This window comes from Zeus faber (genome assembly GCF_960531495.2).
Source record: "Zeus faber genome assembly, chromosome: 4".
NCBI classification, from domain to species: Eukaryota; Metazoa; Chordata; class Actinopteri; order Zeiformes; family Zeidae; genus Zeus; species Zeus faber.
In genome coordinates this window covers 5,534,387-5,558,198 of record NC_137191.1, presented here as the reverse complement: position 1 = coordinate 5,558,198, position 23,812 = coordinate 5,534,387, and the positions used below count along the sequence as shown (strand labels likewise).

The 23,812-nt window shown below is 47.8% G+C and overlaps 1 protein-coding gene across 8 annotated transcripts in view; it reads right to left on the bottom strand.

Annotated features, from left to right (window-relative positions):
• The window catches only part of add3a (adducin 3 (gamma) a), a 107,767-nt gene that overhangs the window by 9,566 nt on the left and 74,389 nt on the right, over positions 1-23,812 (bottom strand). For all 8 annotated transcript variants that reach the window (XM_079999057.1, XM_079999056.1, XM_079999054.1 and 5 more), the window contains 10 exons: positions 15,483-15,621; positions 14,510-14,661; positions 13,922-14,002; positions 8,351-8,500; positions 7,347-7,490; positions 6,753-6,851; positions 5,226-5,402; positions 2,705-2,959; positions 2,076-2,189; positions 506-592 (listed from right to left, as the gene is read on the bottom strand). In XM_079999057.1, the coding sequence (XP_079855183.1) occupies positions 506-592; positions 2,076-2,189; positions 2,705-2,959; positions 5,226-5,402; positions 6,753-6,851; positions 7,347-7,490; positions 8,351-8,500; positions 13,922-14,002; positions 14,510-14,661; positions 15,483-15,621 (1,398 nt within the window). The remainder of the gene's footprint in view (positions 1-505; positions 593-2,075; positions 2,190-2,704; positions 2,960-5,225; positions 5,403-6,752; positions 6,852-7,346; positions 7,491-8,350; positions 8,501-13,921; positions 14,003-14,509; positions 14,662-15,482; positions 15,622-23,812) is intronic.

The window sequence follows — 23,812 nt, the reverse complement described above, 5'->3', positions numbered from 1 at the left end:
GTTCAAAGAAGCAGAAAGCTGCCAAGCTCTGACAGATTTAGAAAAGATTTAGGATGAAAAAATGCCATTTAGCGTGTTGCTTATCCTGGTCTATCCCTAACTTCATAAATAGTTTCAGCACATTTGTTTGCGCCATTGTAAAGCAGCATCTTAAAAGCCCTCCAATCAGGGTACTTGACGTGAATGCAGTAATCACAAAAATGAAATTGCAAATTTCAACACAGAATCGTTGACCTGTTTCAATATAAATACCGGTCGTGGGTGTTTTTGCTGTTTTAATGTCTACAACTTTTTATTTTGGCTACCGCCTTCCTTGGCCATGCACGGCCCTCTTGGAAAACAGCTTCAATCTCAAAGTGGCTTCCCCCGGTAAAATACAGGCTAGTGAATAAAAACAAAATAAAAACAGCATTGCAAAGGGATAAGGAGCGATCTGGTCCTTCCCAATCACAAGTTGAATCCTGAAAAAGTGTTTGGAGGGGGCGGCAACGAGGCCGGTCCTCACCCGTCGCGGCTGGTCGTCCGGGATCCCGGCCAGGTGCTGGGAGCGCGGGCCCGACGTCATCATGTCCATCCGGTTCTGGTCCCTGATCTGCCACGGGACGGGGGAAACAAATAAAACTCAGGTGGCGTCATCACGCGTGTTGAGACAAGAGGTCCGGGCTCTAGCACCGGGGTTGAAAACATGCAGAAGCAGGAAACACCAGTACACTTCCAGATGGATGAGACGCTGTTATTAGTTTTTCATTTGTTGTTGTTCTTTCTTTGTAACCACTAAATTAGACCGGATCCCTTTGCAAAAACTGGTACAGTTTTATTGAGAGATTTTTTTTTTTTTATGTTTATATTTCCATTTCTTGCTTTTTCTGCAACTCTGCCGTTGTTGCAGTTCACCGTGGGTCTGGCCGTGGAACCAGCTGGTTCTGATACGCTGGAACCACCGTTTCTAAAACCAGCAGCAGATTCTGCAGCGCGGAGATCTCGCGGCATATCTTTCGTAATCTCTCCTCGGTCAGAAATGAAACTTCCCCGGCCTGAGGATCCAACCCCGCGGAATAATTACAGAGCCATATCCAAGAAAACATCTTCTGTTGTTGCCAAAGTGCTTGAGTCACCAGTTGGAGATCAAATCAAGGACTGGAACCATCAGTTCTGTCATGGCATCTTGTCTAAACAGCGACCAGGATTTAGATCAAAACAAAGCACAGGCACAGCTGCGATGAAAGACACTTAAAACAATTTTTTTTTATTGAAGCCATAACAGGAAACATCATCTGGCTCCTTTATTGATCATTGTAGTTATATTTTAGACTCCTTAACCCCATATCAGCCTGCTGTCTGTTCAAGAGTCCAGGCTGGACACTGAGGGGCTGGCCAACACCGTGCCTGCTTTAAAACCTCTTCAGTCTAACTTTTACCGTAACGCTTCTACTGATGTTAGTTCATCTTTTATTTGATTAACATATGTCAACATAACATTTATTTCCTATTTTATTTATTTTAACATTTATATAAAATGTTATATTATATTTTTATTACATTTTCTGATTTACTGTCTTTTGTGATTGACTGACCATTATGGCATTTTATCTGCATATTACTCCTTGTACCACTTCTTTTATCATTATGTTTATACTTTTATTTGATGTTCTCTGTGAATCAGTTTGTAACTCTGCTCTGGAAAGGTATCTCTAAAGAAAGTCTATTATTTTTATTATTATTATTATTATTATTATTATTATCATCAGAATTATTATCATTATTATTATTATTATTATTATTATTATTATCATCATTATCAAAATTTTGTCTTGCATTTTCACAGATAGCTGTATTACTGAGAGTTCAAATCATGCCTTTTACTGGAATAAACTTTTACTACCTGTAACAAATGAGGCAACAGCTGCAGCCTAAATAGCTTAACCATTGACATTAAGGAAATATTATATACAGTGTATATATATACAGTGTATATATATATATATATGACAACCCCAACTGGACAAATCGTATTTCCCCAGTGCAAACTAATCTCAAATGGTTGTAAGAAGAGATTATTTGAAAAGAAGACTGACTTTATTCCTCTTCTGGAGCACCTCGCTGGGGTCTGTGTTGAGAGGGACGAACTGATTGGGGTCCTCGATCCGAATGGGGGTGCCCGGGGTGCCCGTCTCCTCGGCCTTCATCCACTGCACAGGAACGAGCAGAGCAAAGACAAATGACTATTATGCATAATGCAGGTCTGCAGTTCCGAGAGTCAGAATCTTTCAGTGTCATCTAATAGGAAGCACATTGAGTTGTGGTTGTAACCCTACGCTGGATAACAGAGCTTACGTTCAACAAACTAGAGGTTCTGTTCTACTTCACCATTCTTCTCAGAACGGTCTCATTATCTAAATTTTAGAAAATGTATGCTCAAAATGTCCTTACTAATCCATACCTCCATATCAAAGAGGTATAAACAGCAATGATCATATTTTCCTTTGAATAAAAGCCTCAACCCCATAACATGACAAAAAATCCATGGAAACCAGTTTTCTGTTCAGCCAGCGGAGGGCGCCATAGTTTGAGCTTTCAAGAAACCAGATGGTAGCAAGAGACCTGGAGGTAAAAACAACACCTGCCCTTCAGACAGGTTCGTGGGAAAAGACACACACATACCGTACAGACAGACAGACAGACAGACAGACAGACAGACACTCACCGTGGTGGTGCGGGCGTGGTGCCGCTCGTCTCCGGCCTCCACGCTGACCTTGGTGTAGCTGTTGGGGGAGTTGAGCCATCGCGTCTTCTCGCGCTGCTGCCGCTGCTGCAGGAACTTGAAGGGCAGCCGTGTGGCGTCGCAGCTGTCCTCCTCGAACAGGAAGGCCGTCACCGTGGCCGGGATCTCCACCTCGCTGCGGTGCCGCGGCTTCTCCCGCACGATGGGGTGGCGGTAGGCGTAGCCCGTCCTGTAGCCCTGCAGGGGGCAGTCACACATAGACACTGAAATACAGACACATAGATATATGGAATGACAGACCCACAGACATAAAGACAAAGAGAGAGACCAAATACCTATTGACAGGCCGACACACCTGCGGACAGAGACCTAGAGACCTACAGGCTGAACGGCAGAGAGAGGTACGGACAGAGACCAAGTGACAAAGACCTACAGACCTACTAACAGACCTACAGAAAAGAGCTACAGACATACACACCTACAGAGACCTACAGACCCACAGACAGACGTACAGACAGATAAAGACAAAGAGAGAGACCAAAATAGCAACAGACCTATTAACAAGAGAAATCTTACAAATCTAGAGACCTACATGCCGACACACCTGCAGACAGAGACCTACAGACCTACTGACAGACCTACCCACCAACAGGCTGACCCGCAGGCCCACAGACAGGGGTACGGACAGAGACCTACTGACCCACAGAAAAGAGCTATAAACACACCTGCAGAGACCTACAAACCTACATGCAGAGACCTACAGACCCACAGACAGAGACCTACAGGCCGACCTGAAGACAGAGAGCTACAGACCAACAGACAGACACCTACAGGCTGACCTAAAGACAAGAGAGCTACAGACCGACACGCCTACAGACCTAGATACAGGCCGACAGACCAACAGAACTACAGCGACTCACAGAGATACAGGCAGAGAGATGAGACAGGTCATGGGACTGTCTCGACGTTTGTGTCTGCCCACCCCCGCCTTTGCCGACCGTCCGTCAGAGCGGAAACCCAGAGCTGGAGGGAACGCAGCCGCTCAGGCAGCAGCTCGGAGGACGGGGAAGAAGGCGAGCAGAGACCCAGCGAAGCCCTGTACCCTGCCCGTGACTTCAACACCCTGAGAGACCAGCCACAACACCACCACCACCACGTCCTGAGTGATGGGGAAAAGAGCGTCTCCCTCCATCTCGTACTCTCCCCCTCTATCGTTGGGGAGAAAGAGAGGTGGGAGGAAAGCTGCGCGGAGGACCAACACAGAGGACGGTCAGCTGAGACACCTCCCGTCTTTGACCTCTAACCCAGAACGACACAAGATCGTCAAAAACAAACAAGTCGACAAACAAACAAACAAACAAAGTGAGAAGGAAAGGAGGTTGCGTTTGACTTTGTGTCGCTAATTGAGGCGGGCCGGGCTGGAATAATTCTGCATTTGATGTTCCGTCAAATCCCTCCCCAAGGCTCCATGATAACGAACCCTCCCTCATCCACCCGCCCACCCACCCGTCCGCCCAGCCACCGCCGCTGCTGCTTCAGGAGTCACAGCTCCTTCCTCCTTCCCCCTCCTTGTACATTTGGGTTCAGGATCAGTTAATCCTCCGTTTATGAATACACAGACGCTGCCAAACTACTTTCCAGGGATCAGGGCACCTGGATTCTGGCGCCGGTTCCTACCGCTTGGTCTCTGGAGAGTAGACCGCTCACTGTGGCCCCCCTGCACATGGACGATCAGGACGATCAGGACGATCAGGATGATCAGGACGCTAAAACTGGTCTTAAAATTGAAAAAAAGCCAGATTTTGCGCCGCCAAACTGACTTTGTCAGTCTCCTCCTCTTAGACGGTGACAGCATGGATGTGAAAGGCTCATTCAAATGGGCAGTGCAAGGTTCAAGGCTACACAGCACTTTAACTTCCAACCCCTGACCCTTGACCCTTGACCTCTGAGCCGAAACATTTACGCTTCCCCAAAGTTTTTGTGTTTCTTCCAGCAAAATGAATCCTCACTCGTCCAATGTGAGGCTATCTCAGGAATCTGGTGAGCGGGGACCTGGAGCAATAACCGTAGAGAATGGATTCAAAATAATTCACCGAGGAATGATTGTCATCCTTCCATGTCTCAATGTCTAAATTGATGTCCCAAAACTGAAATATTTACTTAAGTGTATTAAATGCATTTAGCTTTTTCCTTTTTGATTTATTATCATCATCATTATTAATTATTATTATTATTATTATTATTATTATTATTATTATTATTATTATTAATAATAATAATAATAATAATAATTACATAGACACTGGGGAATGCATTCATATGTCAACTGCATGTACCTTTGTGTTGTGTGAGTCATGCAGCCTGGATTTAGATTTTCATGTAAACGCATGTGCCTGTGGCTCTGTGGGCAGTGCACGTGTTCTTAGAGCAGGTTTTTCTAGCAGGTTCTTAGAGCAGGTTCTCAGTGCAGGTTCTCAGGCCAGATTCTTAGACCAGGACTCACCAGGTTGTCCAGCATTCTCATCAGGGACTCGAACTCCAGCTCCCCGACTTTCCACTTCTGCTGGCCGCCCATATTCACCGCCTCGGCCGTGCCCACGTCAAACGTCCGGGACTTGTACTTCTCTTTGTCCAGAACAATGAGGTTGTCAACGCTGCCAGCGCATGAGATGGCGTTCACCTGAAGAAAGGAAAACAGAGTGAGCTGAAAAGACGAGATGTGGATTGGTTCAACAAGACAGGCGGAGCAGTATCAAGAAGTGGTTAAAGATTTGGTGGACAAACTTTGGGGGGATTGCCTCAGAATGCGCCAAATACCATTGGCCCGGTGGAGCAATGGTTCTCAACGTGGGGTCCGGGGACCCCCGGGGGTCCATCAAGAGGTTCCAGGGTTCCCCAGCAAAATGATTAATAGTTCAACTTTATAGCACAACATTATTTCATTTACACCATGAGACAATGTACAATAAAGACTGTTCTCGTCCTGGTTTCACTCTTATCTCCCTAACTAGAGCATAAATACCAAATCTGATCTCACAAAAGTCTTCACAGATTGAGGTCACAGAGACCAGAGGCATCTTATCAAATGGGATCTATGGGCCCCATACGGATCAAATTGTGGCTCCTTGACGTGAAACAGGTTGGGAAACCATTTTTAAAACACACTAGTTGGAAAATAAAGAGACACCGAGTCAACACTGAATCGGAGTGGTTACTCGACCCCAAACCCAGGAGCTACTCCCAGCCCAGTGGGATAGAGACACTGTTCATTTAGGAGTTGAAACACATCTTTACAGCATGGACTGATGTTTGTTTTGTTTTTCAAATAATGTGTCGGCAACCACAGTTTGTTAAATACCTACCCCTTCTCTCCACACACACTCACACACACGCACACACACACACACACACACACACACGACTTAATAAAGTAAAACATGTGCGTCTTATTAAAATGTCTGTTTTAAGCACCATAAACCGTATAGAAGGCACCTGGACGCTGGGGGACAAAGGCAGTAACCTCCAGATTGTACAGTATTTTTACGACCACGTGTCTGAGCCTTCGGGGCCCGCGACCATGATCCTGCACCCCCGCACCCCCAAAACCAGAGGTTAAGAAAATACTGTTAAAAAACAAAAGCTGTCCACCGCCCCTTTTCGAGTTTTAGTCCTTTTACTTGTCAGAACACACACTTTACTTTAGTGACCTTTTTCCTGTTGATGGCTCACATTCTTTTTACTTTACTTTTTTTTTTTTTATTCTAACGATTATGGTGAAACATATCTCACAATTATCTTGGAAGAGCAGTTTCTTTAACACGGTATTAACATCATAATGAATTTTCAAGAAAAGGTCAATGAGCTATGACACGGGGGTAATGTAACCCCTATGTGCTGACTAGTAAATGGGCTAAAATGCCATTTTACACCACCTGGGTCCTTTAGCTTCTGTGTAAATTACTTTTATTTTTTTTAACAGTTTCCACCAAAGGAAGTGTGTGTGTGTGTGTGTGTGTGTGTGTGTGTGTACCTGGATCTCGCAGGCCAAGTGGACATTGTAGATGAAATGAAAGGCCTCTTCGATCGTCTCCCCAAGAGCCACCATGCCGTGATTCCTCAGCACTAGTACCTACACACACACATACACACACACACACACACACACACACACACACACACACACACACACACACACACACACACACACACACACACACACACACACACACACACACACACACACACACACACACACACACAGCAGTTTATTATGGGCAGATATGTAGTGTTTTCATACCCTGAAGGTCCAAAGGGTCTTCCCGTTCATGTTTGCTTGCTAAGGACAATTCCAATGCCAATAACAGTTAAAAGCAAATATTTTTACCATGAAAAAGTCACCACATGTAGCTTTAAGGAGACTTCCCTCAGCACTTTTAAGTTCCCTTATGAAGGCTGATTAGCTTCGACCCGGTATTTGTGGGCAAACGACTTCACTTTCACAACACTGTGAAAATGAAGTCATTTGCCCTTCGGGTTTTCTCTTCTGTCCTGAAAAAAAGTCACCGAGCGGAATTGATTTGGTTCCTGAGCGTGCGGGGGGGCCCGTTGTGGCTCCCGGCCTCACCTTGGACGAGGGCCCCAGGGCCTTCTGCAGCTCCCTACGCTCCTCCTGCTCATCTAGGCTGCCCTGGTAGTTGTAGTAGGCGATGTCGCCCAGGATCAGAGCCTCCTGGGAGATGGGAAGCAGGCCGCACTTCATGGACGACACCTGGGGATCGAGGGGGCGAGAAGACGAGAAGACGACATCAGGAAAGGGGGACCAGGCGCTGCGAGGGAAGCTGTCTTTGGGAAACTGTTTGAGAACGTCCTGCGGGTTTGCTCTGTGTGAAAGTCTTTGTTTCTTTGTTCTGGGAAGATGTTTGTACTCCGGCGGGGCTGCTGAGCTTCCAAAACGGCGTCGCTTTCTTGCACCCGCGCGTTTTCATGAATTATCCTTTCTGTTCAGCTTATCCAAATCTCTCCGAAGGACACTTTAAACAAGACACTAAAAAGATGCCTTTATTCAATAACTGAACCAAAAAACAGCCCCGGCACAAAAGTCTATTTAAACAAAAAGAGACGGTTCCGAGGCACGTCTTCAAGGAGACATGGACCGAGCCCTCCCTCATCTCACAGATCTTTTGTTCCCGGCCAGGAACGCCTGCTTCCGCTGCAGCTTTTCTCAAAAGTTGCGATGCGGTTTGCAAACTTTGACACAAAGTCAAAGAGTGTGTTTTTTTTTGTTGAAATATGTTGGTACTCATCCTTTTTGCTTTCGAAACATAAAGAACTGCGTATAATATGATATCAAGTGGGAAAAGTCTTTGCAATTATTGCAAGCTCTCATAAATATTGCAGAGATTGGTTGAATTTGCATTCATTATTGTAATGGAAAAATGACAACTTCCTGTGGGGGCTGATACAGTACAAAGCCGCGGTGACATGCATGCAGGATAATTATTTGCACTCTTGCGGTTTCTAGAAACAGAGTAGGGTTTGCTGCAGGGAAAACAGGGAAGCCAACCTGAAGCTCTGCCCCTCAAAACAGAAAAGAAACAAACAACAACAACAAAAAAAAACGCGACTCACGGCGGCAGTGGCGGGAGTGTGCACGTGAATGACGCAGCGCACGTCCGGGCGCATGGAGTAGATGGCGGCGTGGGGGCTGAAGCCGGCGGGGTCCATCCTCAGGTTGCTGGAGCCCGGGTCGATCACATCCCCGATGATGTTGACCTTCACCTGGGGGCCAGAGGAGGAGGAGGAGGAGGGTCAGCCAACATGCCTTAAGGGACATGTGTGTGCGTGTGTGTGTGTGTATATGGTGTGTGTGTGTGTTTGTGAGCATACAGAGGACTGGTTCTACATAATTAGAGGCCTTTGGCAAAACGTTCAGGACTTTGTTGAGACAATTAAATTCACTTGAGATTCATTAGAATACCCACCGCGGTGACGCAGACACATACCTGAATCATGCAGCATTTCTTTTCTCACGTTTTCATATCATCCTCTAAGGAGCATTTCAATTTTTGGGCGGCTTAAGCTGAAATAATCAATCTCATGTCAGAAAAGGGTTGAAATAAAAGTTTATTTTGAGATGATTGTTAATCAACATTTACTTAACCGGGAAAGTCCCTTTTCCAGGGAGATCTGTAAGCCGCTTTAAAGCAGCAGAATTCAATTAAATCTTCAGATTCTTTCATTACAGATATAGCGACAACAGTGGATCAGTTTTATAATTCTATTTCATTCTATAGCACGTGCCCGGTTTCTGCATAGAACCTTTTAAGATGTATGCTTTCCAGAGCTCCCGCTTCTGCATCTTAATATCATTGCGATAGCGAATGAGAAGCTTCCTTCTAAGGCGGGGCGCGTGAACCAACCAATGGCAGCAAGGCTCAGGGGCTTTCGTCGCCATCGGGGACAAAACAACGACGACGACAGCAACAAAAACGACTCTAAATCCGCGAGCTCCGTGTCTCCAGATCAAATCATCGACGACCCTGCTCCCCTCAGCGTCCGTTCCCCCGCGAGGAGAAACGTGGAGCGCTTGGAGGCGATGCCACATCCCCACCGCGGCAGCTCCCTCGTCAGTCGTTTAGCGGTTATCAAGTTACAGCGCGGAGAAAGAGAGGGATGAAGAGGAGCGGGGGTGGGGGGGCAATGGGGAAACCAGGGATGAGCAGACGGGAGATGGATACAGAAAAAAATGGACAGCGCAAAGAAAAAAAAAAAAAAGACAAAGGAGGGTCTCAGACGGACGGACGCAAGAAATAAATACACAGAGAGATGAGTTGAGTCAAGCAGTGATGGAGCGATAGAAGAAGACGGAGGAAAGGGGTTGGAGGTTGCACGGGTAAAAGGTGAAGAACAATAAGAGAGCGTCAGTGAAGGGGTCCGCCATTTTTATGGTGGGTACAGTCGCTCCTTGTCGCAAAGAAATAAAAGAAAAACCGTGACCAAATGATCGACTTGGGGGGAAAAAAAGACGAAAAATAAATGAAAATAAAATAAGTAAAAAAAGTTTGCTCCTTTGAGATCAAATGACTCCCCCATATCTTAGAAAACGTGGAAAAAAAAAAGCTCTAACTCTACGGATTTGTTGAAGGGAAGACTTGTGACGCTCTTTATGAACGAGGCTCTGCCGACTGTTTTTCAAGAAAACAAGGTTTATTTCTATCACAACATTTTTTCACATTTTAATAAATTGAATCAAGTCCGATATTATCTCCCAGATCACTCTCCGCTCGACATTGATCCTCTGCAGCGCACCAGGTGACGCCATTTCATTTGAGAGATCTGACAAATCTCGGATTAGCGATAATGGCATCTAGTCCGCTGATACAACCCCGCACCAACAGGTTCCTGTTTTCTACACCAACAACACAAAGTCACAGATAAACCTCTGACAATTTCTCCCAAATGTACAGGAATATGTATGGAATACATGAAACCATATCTCTCAGATTACCTCCAGATGAACAAGGAATCCACCGGGGAATCACACCAAATCATATCAGAAAACGTTGGTTCAATTCACCAAACCTAAACAGCTTTCATTGCGTTTTTCCTTGTAATTCCAGACTTTCTACCGAACTCAAGTCGTTTGAATCTGTTTGGAGCCATGTGGGAGAACGAGGGACGCACAGCTTGATAGATGAGAGACTATTGATCGTTTGCTCTGCACAGGAAAGAGAATGGCAGCGGCAGAGCGGAATTAACTATGTCTGACACACACACACACACACACACACACACACACACACACACACACACACACACACACACACACACACACACACACACACACACACACACACACACACACACACACACACACACACAGTGTTCTCTCTCTCCTCCCTGTCCTTCACAACCGGGTGCTCTCTCACCCCGTTCTGGACCCGCCCATCACATGTCCATCCTGCGCTCGCAGCACTTTCTAAATATAGAATCACGCCGAGGGGCCGAGTGTTTCCGTGGAATTCTGAAAGGTGACGCGGCTAAGTGGGCGATAACATGAAAGAACGGCCTAAGATAGACCGGAGGCGTGTAGCGTGGGGGGAGGGCGGTTACTATGCCCGCTATCTGCACCGTGACTTAAAAGGATATCCCAGAATTCCTCTGAGGATCCTTGGACAGGAGCCTATCAAAGGGCTTCACCTCGCGGAGCGCCGATGTGAACTCGATCTCCCTCGCAGCCGAACGTCCTTGGGCGTGGGCTTAACGGGCCTTTCGCATCATCAGATCTCGCCCCCGTCGGCGGAACCGGCCGACCGCATCAAAGACGGCGTCCATGTCAGATCTGCTGAAGCTGTCTGCGCGTGGCGCGAGGAGCGGACCTGGAAATGGCTGGACCCCCCCCCCGCACGCAATGTCTCACCAAAATGACCGGCAGCAGTCACCAGGAACACAAGGAACCAGGCGGTCAGATGTGGCTCCGCTGTGGCTTTGCAGTTAGAATAGAGGGCAGCGGAGACGACCTTCACGGTTGATTAAAAGAAAAAAATTAAATACATTTTTAAAAAGGGCGAGCGGGGGGTAAACTGTCTCTGAATCTCCAAAACAGCTCTCTCCTTGTTACTGTGACCTTCCAGCTCCTCCTCCCGTCATTAACTGTCCCTGGACCTAAATCAATTACCAGCAAAGCATTTTTGGCAAGGAATGGGGTTAATTCACTGTGCCGAAATCGAATGTGAAGAGGTAATTGTGCAGCGGGACGGTGTAACGTCAAGGGAATGCGGCTCTGCACTGGCGTCCAGAATTCGGAGAAACACATCCATTTACATGAAATGCCGCTCGAAATAAAATCAATAAAAATGAAAGGATTTCATAGGAATTTTCACGCTGATTTGAAAGTGAAGAATATGGTCGCTGGTCTTTGATTTGATTTTTTATCTGGTAAAATAAAGACTAATCCCCCCAGTGTGACCCGCCCCGTGGCATTTGCAAGGCTGAAGTCCTTTGCCGCAGCCGACCCCCGGTTGGAACCAGGCCTGAGGCCAGGTACTGCACCTCCGCCCCCCTCCCCCGCCTTCCCTGTTTATCTGTACTGTCACCGTGGAATAAAGCATGAAAAACGTGCCCCCCCCCAAAAAAAAAGTGTGCATGGGAACCTGCATGGGAAACACAGATCCATGGCTCCAGCTCCTAATTGCCAACCAGACGTTCAAGGGAATAATCAGGCCTGACCCGCAGACGTCAGAGTCACATTGAGAAGAGAAGCCAAAGGTGATCTCAGGCGCTCGGAACCAGGTTTTTCAGGCCCAAATTTTTATTTTTTAACTATGCAAATATAAATTTTGCCTCGAGCGTGTTCTGTGACTTCACTCCGCTCCCTCCGCAGCAATCCCCACCGTAACTTAACTACCCGACTTATTGGATTTCCATTTAAAAGGGCACGTCATCCCGTGACGAGGGCTGTCAAGAGAAACAGATGGATGTCAAATGACAAAAGGCCAGATGTTGAATCCACCCTGGTCGCTCTCCTGGGGGGACAGACGTCTCTTGCTTTTGGAGTGAAGCCGTGACGCCGCCGTGGATTCCCTCAGCGATCAAGGGGCGACTTGATCGGGAAATCCACGTCCCCTCGGCAGTTCCGCCGAGGCTGGAAATGGAGAGGCACTCCGAGCGCCTTTGACTCTTAAGTGAGAGAGTTGGGTGGAGGAAAGAGAGAGCCAGAGAAATAAGTCCGACGGGGGGAGAGAGAGAGAGAGAGCGAGAGAGAGAGAGAGAGAGAGAGAGAGAGAGAGAGAGAGAGGAATTTGAATTTCAAAGATCCTTTCACTGAGGCACTACAAAGGACACCTAAATCACTCGAGGACCTCAGAGACAGTGCAGGGATTGTACTGTAGCTCTCACACCGCAGATTAAATTAGGGAGAGAGAGAGAGAGAGAGATGGGGAGGGAGAGAGAGAGAGAGAAAGAGAGAGAGAGAGAGAGGAGGTGGAGACCTCGCAGATCAAAGTCTCCAAATGCTCCATCCATCCGCCTGCCCCCCCCTCCACCCCTTCAGGGAGCAGAGGCTCCGCCCTGACCTTGGACCTCTCCCACGCTCACTCCTGGACGACTTCCCCTTCCTCTTTTCCGGGGAATGAGTGGTGCTCGTAACGCACCCCGCCCCCCGCTCCGTCACTTTACAAAGGCCACCTGGAGTATTTCTTGCATATTTTAGCCACATAATGTTTCGCTACGGAACTCTCCTGTTGCAATGCATTAATTCCATAGTCACCGCGGTAGATTTTGGCAACTTCTAAGCCTTCCAAGCTGGCAAGCCCACTCACTGTGAAATAAAACATCCTCTCCTTCCTAGTTCTGCCTCTCCAGCCTTTCCACCACAAGTCGGCTTTCTCCTCCGCCTCAAATCTTTTCGGAGAGGCCACTACATCCACTTTCACTCTATATTACTGCCGCTAGTAGCCTGGTGTTGGTGAGAATCTGCTTTGTTTATCACGGGTCGCCGCCATGGCGCTGCTAAAGGGTGACCTTCAATGACCGTCCTTAGGGAAAGCGGGAAGAAAAAGAGTTCTGTTCGGATCGTCCATCCGAACGGAAGGAGCCGGTGACGGGGTGGCACGACGATTTTTGACAGTCCGTCCCTTCTCCTCCACCATCACATCCTTAGTGCTACGTTTGGGGGGGAAAAAAAAAAAAAAAACAAAAAAAAAAAACCCCTCCGGCTCAAAGCGAACCCCGCGCGCCTTTTCAAATATTCACTCTAAGAACATGACTCTCCGTTCTCCACTGGCCCTATACTACACTACACACAATAAACCAGTCATGAATGAAAACCACCGAGAGATGACAGAAAAATGACTCCAATGAGAAAGGAAACTGCAGCGCATAAGGACGACCTTTGACCCCGCTGACTTTATCTTGGTGGCGGCTGTGTGCCCGGGCAGCGCTGCAGCGGAGATAAGGCCGCAAGACCAGCGAGATAAGACCTGGAAGCACCACACCTGCAGCTCGGCCAACAATACAGAGGTGTATATACGTGTGTGTGTGTGTGAGAAAGTGTGTGTGCGTGCATGCGCGTGCACTGGTGCAAGACGGAGCAGCCGAGAGGCCACACAGAGGCTGAGACACACTTCCTTTTCGAGAATAAATATGTCTTCGATCAACTTTTTCCGGCGAAGGAAGGGGCTCGGTGCACTCGGTCCTTACCAGGTTTGAAGCCGACGCCTCGGCAAAGGACAGTCCTCTCGGCATGATGAGAATATGGTCTTGTTCTTTGCTGACGCGACCCTAAAGGGAAATTAAAAAAAAAAAAAAAAAAAAAGAACACAAAAAAATGAACGATGAAACATTTCCCGTGCATTTCCGTACGGTTTAATGACTTCTAATTCAAAGTTAAGTGTGACTTGTGGTTTGTGTGCACAATGCAGCGAAACGTTCAAAAGCATCCCATAAAAGTGATTTACTGGTTTCTTTGAGCCTCGAAAGAAAAGCAGCGGCCGCGCGGCCAATCGCAGGGTGAGAGCGTCGGCTCGTGAAGGTGCTTTAGAGTGTCAAGCTGAACACGATCCGACGAGGGATTCTTTCCAAATAATCCGTCATCAAACTCTTTGGTTTAATCTAAAGAATAGTTTTTTGTCCCTCCCCCCACCAGAATGTTGGTTCCCGTCATCTATAACTGAACTGTATTCGTAGCACAACCTCCTGTTTATATCCATATGCATTATTATACCGGGGAAAGTGTCCGAAAAAAACCCACGTGCGTTCCTTTACAGAACCACTTCCTCTCTGTCTTACCGTGATGTAGGAGTTGGCGAAGTGCGCCCAGCTGAACAGGTCCACCAGTCGGTAGAGACTGGCCAATTTGCAGCGCACCTGCTTCTCCCCCTTCACCAGAGTGGTAGATTCCAACCCGTACAGGTCGTTGATGGGAGTGACCATTCCCAGACCTAGAGGGTACAGCAGTACAGACAGTATATCTTGAAGTACATTGATCACTCGGGCTGTCATGATGATTAATCATTGCAAATAATTGCAATTAACTATTAAATTCATGCCATTATAACAACATTAAAATCCTATAAAAGTGTAATAATAAGCATCCATCTGATGAAGAAGAGTCATTTCTTTGCATTAAATATTGGGATATAAAGAATCAGATCGACACACAATTTTCCTCAGCTCAGCTGGCAGAAACAAATTCACATTCCTTTTGTTGTCGTCATTTCCAACATCGCCTCAAAATTCCCCTTAACTTTGGATGAAAATGTATTATTATGGAAACTAAAAATTAAATCAACGATCACGTCCGTTGGCTCATTCGAATATCCAACAACCCCCCCCGGCTCAACTCCCGGGGACCCCGTTGGGGGCGTGGTGGTTGGAAGGAGAGCGGCTCCTCGTCGGAGCTAAACGGAAGAGCCGGCCCTGACGTGGTCATTCATCATTAGTTCTGCATTCTGGCTCCTGATTGGAAGCAGACCTCCATATGGAACATGAGCCTGGAACCTGGGAAATATGCACGGCCCTTCCGGAGTCTGGGGCTGGGCCGTCTCTGGATTTCTCTGAGTGTATGTGTGTGTGTGAGCGTGTGTGTGTGTGTGTGTGCGCACACGCACATTTCTTATTATGCTTCTGTGTCACTATATCATCCAATTTGCCTGTACACATGCATGCTTTGTGCGGTACGTATACAGAGGGATGGTTCGCCCCGCAGTAGGTGATCTGAGACCCGGCCGGGGGCGACGGCCACACCGCGGCGGACACTCACTGAGAGGGGAGGTGCTGAAGCCGGCCACCGAGCTGGCCATGAAGAAGTCGGCGATCTGTCTGAGGGCCAGCAGCCCGGCGGGGTTGTTCCCTTTATTCATCTGCTCCTGAATCAGCCCCTCCAGCTCGTCCTTAAAGGCCTGGGTGAGGGAGAGAGGGAGAGAGAGAGAGAGAGAGAGAGAGAAAGAGGGGCTTAGCCTTGGTTGATCCACATGAACACGGAGCCGTCCTGTATGATTGAACCATTGTACTGATGAGAGAAGACAACATGGGATGAGTGATGACAGGGATGGTGGAAGAAAACAAAGGGGGAGAGAGAGCGAGGGAGAGGGAGAAAAAGAGAGCGAGATGTGTTAATCACAGATTAGAGAAACGCTCTCAGGGTGTCATTTGCCCGACTGACAGTTGCCTGACAAACTAGCTCAGGATTGGCTGACTGGCTGGACTGGGATTGGATGGCTGGCTGGACTGGGATTGGCTGACTGGCTGGCCGGGTGACAGGGTGACAGTCGGGATTGGCTGGATGTCCGCCTGCCTGCCGTCTGCTCGGACAGGGAGAGTGTTCCACTAATCCTGTCCCGACGACAGTTTCCATGATCGAGTGCTGCCTAGGCTCTGCACCAGCACTGAACTGCTGACGTACGGGCCGCCCTCGTGAAATTCGCGGCGAGTCGCGGTGAAAAAAACAAACCGAGGAAATACACTTTCTCACGGGACGGCATATTTCCGTAATTACCTGTTTCAAGTCATACAAAGGGGAAACGCGCTGCTCACTAGAACAACACACCCGACTACATATTGCGGCTGCACCGCAGACGTAGGTGAGTCGCAGCCCTGAAGCCACGCCCCGCTACTGCACAGAGCTAAGCGGAAGAGCCCTGAAGCCCCGCACCTCTGAGCAGCATTGCTGTTCATTTGATCATTGAACGTTTATTAATATAACACACGTGTCGCGTGTCCAAATTGCACCAAATTCGACACCACACGTCCTTGGGTCCCCGGCGACACAGCCGCCAAGTGTGAAGCAGATCGGCTGAACGGTTCTACAGATAATCCAAGGACATACATACAGAGAATAAGGAAGGCAAGTGTCTTATTTGGTCCACTTTGAGTTGTGTTTTCTTCCATTCATCATACAAAGTAAATGAGAGATCCAGTTTTGGGGAGGACCTTTGTTTGCCTCCTTTTTCGCTCCTCCTCTCAGACACTAGAAGCTCCCAGCCTGCCGTGACCTCACAGCCACAACCTAGCTTTTGTGCCCTGCTCGCTAGCATACCTACTCCACACACGGCACTTGGATGAGGGAAGCAATTAAAGCCATTATGGATTGACCTCTGACCTCACATTCAGCGTCTGGAAAAATGCTGATACCTTCACAAACAATGGCGATTGAGCAGGACTGCGAGTCGGACGAACGCCGCATGTGCGGCTGCAGATGATCGCCATAAGGACACTTGGCAAAGAGAAATTGAAAGGTTTTCGCGAAAAAACCCCCCCCCACGAATAACTGTGACAGAGCGTGATGTAAATGGTTGAAATGAGTCACATTGTTTGTAATATGCTTTAGTAAAACCTCTGTCAGAGTACTAAGTTCAAGTTTTATCTTCACTGTTTACACATTCTTTAGCACTGAGCCTGCTTTTGTCACCAATTTGAGTCAGCCCAAGGGGACACACACACACACCCACACACACACACACACACACACCTGGATATCGGCCCTTCGCTGTGTTGTGTGTGTGAACAGTACCCCTACGATGCAGTAATGATGAAGTATCGTAAAAAGCAGGAAACTCAAGCTGCTTCCCAACAGTTTAACGGTATTAAGGAGTTACGCTGAGCCCTGAAAACATTGCATAATCTAATTTCCAGGAATTAAACAAAGCTGAGGGCGAGGTTGGTCCCACGATACAAGTTACTGTGGTTGCAACTGCTGTTCACTGCAAAAAAATAAAAAATAAATACAATTTAAAAATAAAGAATTAGTTGGAGTGAAGGTCCTTCCTGTTTCCTGTGGTAATTCATATAAACAATCCTTATCAACAGCTGTTTGCCTCAAATCATCGTAAGCGGAAGATCATCGTCCAGGCCTATTCAACTGGTGGCCCACGTATTATGACCGACGCCGAATAATTATCAAGGAGGGCAATGAATTGCAGTGACATTAATTCCATAAATACCTCGAGCGACAAATTTGACTTGATGAAGACAATACGAAAAAATGATGCAGAAGCAAAGTGGTTTTGCTTTTCTTTTGCTTTGTGTTACAAACGACTGCAAGTCTGTCCCCCAACAGAACGCGGTTAGGACAGTTTAAAAGAGGAGGCTCCAGTTCAGTGGAAAAACGAACGGGGAAGGTGGGGAACCATCTGATGCAAACCGGGTGCAGGGGTGAAGTTAAAATGGGACGTGACATTGTTCCCGCAGAGGGGCCACATCCAATATTCATGCCCTTATTTCTGTTTGGTGCCAGACTCCAGACTCCCCCGATGCAGCCATCGCTCTCCCTCCCCACCGGCACTCTCTTCCCCCTCCACCACCACCACCAGCACCACCCATGGGTCGGTGCAGTACAGCACTTGGGGGAGGTGGATGTGGAACAGGCCATTGATTTTAGGCCCCACATCGGGGAGGTAATTGAAAGCGCAGACATGACCCGTCAAATCAGGACACATCCAGTCCCCGGAGGCCCGGGGGTCCTGAGGCCCAGCCAGACATTTCCCCCTTTGCGAGTGGCGAGGTTGCCATGACAACCGCCCCGGCTCGGGCGGCGCGGATGGGTGACGGCGGGATGGGTTTGGCTGTCATTGTTGTTGTATGGCTTTTTTGGCGTTCTGTTTGGGAGCGCATCGTCCTGTGGCGGCGGAGATCGCTCACTTGACCCAGAACGCGCTGGGCAGTCTATTGACCAGAGCCAGGGAACATCCTGTGTGTGTGTGTGTGTGTGTGTGTGGCACAACAAGAAGCAGTGGACGCATTCCAACCCGATGATGGCAGTGACAGTGACAGCAGTTGTGGGGAATCCTGGTGCGAGAGAGTTTCTTTCAAAAAAACAGATCCAAGAAGAAAAGAATGTGTGATTGAAGATGCAAAGCTCGTACAAAGTGTGCAGTGAAATGCTCAGCGGCAGACTGCAGACTGCGCTGGGAAAGTCAAAGAAAACTAAAAGAGTAAAAAAGAAATATTGTTGAAGGAAATATGGAGATAGTATAAATACAATAAAAAAATATTGATGTAGAATAATGCAGAATAACAACAAGAAAGTAATATATATATATATATATATATATATAATACGATATATAAAAGTGTGTGATGAGCTTTGATTACTAAACAGCTGCTGTTTGTCTCAAAATAGAATCCCCTTCATTTTAAAACGATGGCTTTGTAAAAATAGATATGACATTCGTTTATGATTATTTCCCCCCAAAATTGTATTACCAAGTATTAACATAATGTACACATGTCCTATGTGCGTACACACACACACACGCGCGCACACGCGCTTTCGCCTAAATTCCTGAGCAGATTATGACAGCGGGGGATTTGATTCCCATCATCGAAACAAATTAATCCGGGGTTCTCAAGTGGATCCGATTTGATTTTTTATTTTACTTTTTTTAATACATTTCAGCAATAACCCGCCCATCTGCAGCGCGACCGAAAACATCAACATCCCACGTCGACTGTGCACTTCAGCCGCTTGGGCGTGGCCACGCTGAAGACAAAGCCGCGGACGCTTTAAAAGGAGGAAGCTCAAAGGTCAGAAGGGCTTCTGGATAACTGCCCGTGCACCAACCAAGTGAAGCAGTGAAGCCCACTGCTCCTATTAAATGCAGGGGACACGTTACGGGAGTATATCAATTTAAAAAGTTTTTTTTACGGTGACCTGCTCACCAAGTCCAACATATATCGGAACCTCGCACCTTTTGACATGTCGAACCGCAGAGCCCGACACAATGAACACCATGAGAACGTGGCGGGAATGAACGTAATAACCCATAATAACCCATTCACAGAAAATGAGAAACCTGATGACAGTGGCTGTAAGTGTCGTGTCCATTGCTCCATGCTATTATCTGTAGTATTGTTCGCTTCCATAAAGAGCACAGAAAACCGAGCCCGAGTGAGCTCCTCCCCAGCCTGGAAGGCCAAAACAGACCGATCGTCTTACAGGGGGGAGGGTGTGGGGGCTCAATCCCTTCCCGTCCCCCAGCGTGAAGGAGTGGAGGCGTGGAGGAGTGGAGGAGCGGAGGCCGGGGGAGAGACGGCGCAATGGGAACGGGGCGCCGGGCTGTTTTCTGGCTTCCCCGGCACACGGTCTTTGTCTGCTGCCGCAGAACGGAGGGGGAAACACAAGTCGTAACAATGAAGTGTCTTTGTCAGACAGACAGGCGGTCGCACTGACTCGGCTGTCGGAACGCTCTGACCCAAACAGTGACCAGACTTTAAGGCCGGGGAGACGTTGCTCCCGGCGCATGTTTCGCGTGGGGCTTCCTGGTTTGCCAAAGGTTAGGCGCCTTGTATCCATCAACCTCTTTCTTTCCAAGGACCCAGAGAATGAGACTTTTAGTCGGTTAGAGTCTCGGACTCGACCCGGACTCGATAATCTTTGGTCCCCCCCGCCCGGCAAAGGCCGGAACTCGGTCTCACCTTCGGGGGGGGTCTCTCTTCATCGTCACCCCCTTTGGCCTCAGCCGCGGTGATCGCTGGAGACGGGTAACGGTGACGTAGGGAGATGGGACGCGGTGATGCGCGAGGTGGATCCTGCAGGTTCGCTCATGCCGCCGCGACTGGAGCAGCATGAGTCACCTGTGGACTGAACGGCTGCTCACATGGAGGAAGCGCATGTGAGCCCCATGTGGAATGATTAAAGGGTTTGCGTGAATGTAGTTGTACGCACGTGCACGCGCACACACACCAGGTGAGGCTTGTAATTTCACTCACGCTCAAACAGCTTTTCTTGTGAAGTCAGCACAATGCTGGTCTTTCACACGGCCTACGTGACAAACTTACAGAACAGGAGTGTGTCTGCCAGCTATCCAGCACTATTGATTCCTGTGTGTGTGTGTGTGTGTGTGTGTGTGTGTGTGTGTGTGTGTGTGTGTGTGTGTGTATGGGTGAGTCCTCCACTACTCTGCATAAACCCTCTGCCCTTCGCCTGAAGAGGTGCACTTGTTCACCCCCGAAGCAAGTGAAAGCAGGTGGAACAACGAAAAGAAACAACGATAGTTATAAGGTAATAAAGATAAACAAATGTAGACATGATGATATTTCAAAGCTGTGCACTTGGACTGGCCTTTCTGGTGTACCCACATCAAATTTCTCCATTATGTCTCTTTGAATCCCGTCTTTACTCACGCAGTAGCTCCCACAGTGGAGCGACTCCTGCAGCCGCGCAGCTTGAACACTGGAAGCAGCAGCGACACGCGATGTCATCCTACTGAGGCACAAGGCCGGCCGAAGGCAAGGTGGTCGCGTTGTGGCGTGTTTCATCCTGACTCGGAGAGCGCTGCTGCCGGTGTGCTTCACACAGCACAGCGTCCGGGGGGAGGGGGGGGGGGGGATCGTAAAAACTGTATAAACACCAAAAAATAAATAAAAAAGGCACCGCGGACCGACGGAAGTTTTGAAAGAGGAAAGGACTCCCCCAGGGTACGTGGGACCACTTAATGTGACACGGGACGAGACCTTGCGGATCTGAAGAAAGGAGAAGAAAAACTAAATCTACAGCAGTCGTTACATGGGCCTACCGGGGAAAAAAAAAAAAAAATCAAAATCAAAAAAAGAGATTATGAAATGTAAAACTCTTCTCCACCAGTGAGCCCAGGAGAGTGTTGTGGGGGGGGGGCTTAAAAATGGAGGAATGAATGAATGCGATGAAGACGTGGAAACAAGTCGCGGAGAGAAGACAAGAGAGGACGGGACGGGACTGAGAAGGGAAACACAAGAGGGAATTGAGTAGATCGGGGTTGAAACTGAAAATAGAAGCAGCTTGAAGTCAAATTAAATTGCGGTTGATTCGATTTTTTTTTTTTTAACTTTTGAGCTGATAATGGGAGCTGCAACCTCGTTTCCCAGCAGTCATGAGGGTCACACAGCACGTGACAGAGGACAGATAACTCCATTTATAATGCACGCCAGCTCCCACGGTGATGAAGCACTGCACCCTCAACTTTGGCTGTGGCTTCTTGGAGAGTCACAGCCATGTTTCTCTCGTTGAATTCCAACTTCGTAATTATTTCCAACGTTTTCGCCGATGTTTTTGACAATAACCGTTGCTAGGCGGCCTCTCCCACTTCATTCACGGGTGGAAATGACCGCGTTGCCGTATTTAGCGCCGAATCCCTTCTTAAAAACCCTGCTCTTCCCGCTCCGCCAAAATAAATCAAATGAACATAAACAGTTAGCTTGTGTGGTCCTTCACGTTTAAATGTTGCCAATTCATGCTTCCTGAGAGATCCACTCCACCTCTGAATGTCTCGTCTAAATATCCTGAAGCAATGCGAGGTTGTTTTTTTTTTTTTTTTGCATCTGTTCCATCCGCCACCCTCTTCCCATTCCATGTGTTTACGGTTATTGTTTGCACGTTGATGCCGAAACCAAACCACTTTCTGAGATCCAAGGGCAGAATGCAACAGTAGCCTTGGAAATGCAAGAGAAAAAAATAATAACACAAAACAGTGAAGCACATGCAAGTCAATGTGCACAAGGCCGCCGCCGCCGCCGGGTGGCTTTATCCTCCCGTACGTCGGTCAGACTTTAAATGCTGCCTCCGATCTGAAGGCTGGAGAGACGTGTAATCTGGCTCTCCAACTACGGAGAGAAAACAAAGTGCAGACAGATGGCAGGAAGGGGGAAAACAGGAAGAGAGTCAGGGAGAAAGAAAAGAAAAAGAAAACGAGAGAAGGGATCAAACGTGAGCGGACGGCGAGGGCCGGGGCTGCAGGTCTGGAGCCCGGACTCCGCCGCGGGTTCGGATCTCGACTCCGGTCGCGACCTTGAAAATGAGTATTATTTCATGGCCGGTTGAGTCCAAGAAGTCAAGCCGTTTTCCATATTCTCCAACATAAATTAAGTGGTGGTCGCATCTCTGTCCGCAACTCCTTCCATCCCGCCATCTATCCATCCCTCCATCCCTCCATCCATCCATCCATCCCTCCATCCATCCCTGTGTGGGAGGAACTGGCTAAAGGGCTCAGAGCGGGTGAGGGCCAATAAAACAATTAAACGTTCCGGGGCTCATGGGTAAACACCTGTCAGCGCTGCGGTTTGAGCCGTCCAAACGAGACCTGGCGCATGTTCAAACCTTGCATCACATCCCCCCCAAATACACACGAGGTGACCGCAAGAACAACAAACACTCACACAGAGCCACAGACAGAACGACAGACGCCTAATCCCCGTGACGAGGAATCAGACAGTGGCTTTTAACATGAGGCAAATATGGGCGCACACGCACACACTACTGTATGTCCCTTTGTCCATTTCCCTCAATCCACACACACACACCCACACACACACACACACACCTCCCCAGACAGCTGGAAGAAAAGTCTGCCAAGGAGACCACACTGGGCATGTGCAGAATGTGGATCACATTTAAAGCTTTAAAAAGCACACGCCAAAACCGCCATGGCCCACACACACACACACACACACACACACACACACACACACACACACACACACACACACACACACACACACACACACACACACACACACACACACACACACACACACACACACACACACACACACACACACGCTGGAGAGGACTGCTTCAATCAACCGCCGACCTTAGTTACTCAACTCCGATATCTGAGCTGGAGCTGCGTTTTTATTGTTTGAAAGGAGATAATCTGATTGGCCGAAAGCCAGTTTGTTTATATCCGTGGGCGAGCGTCCTTTTCCTTAGTGCCTGGATACTGCTAGAAAAAATAAACAAACTCATAAACAAATTCACAAACATTTTAGGCACTCAATTTGAAACCCTTTTTCTTATTTAAATTGAATTACATTTGGAAATTGAATTTCAAATAAATAAAAACATAACATTTTCCAAAAGTGAATTTGTGTTTATATGCAAATAAGTTAATTCAACTGGCACAATTTTTGTACCATAAAAAAAATACATGACGGTGGAGATTAAAGCAGGCCTACGCAGAGCCTGTTAAGGACATAATATAAGTACGTAATACATGCGCGCGCCTCGTCAAATGTGTCCAATTGTGAAATTCTGTTGCAAACAGTAAAGTGCGCTTGAGTCGCAATCCTGCCCTGGGTCAACACTGCAGAGCAAATACTCCTGGCAGGGTGTGTGTGTGT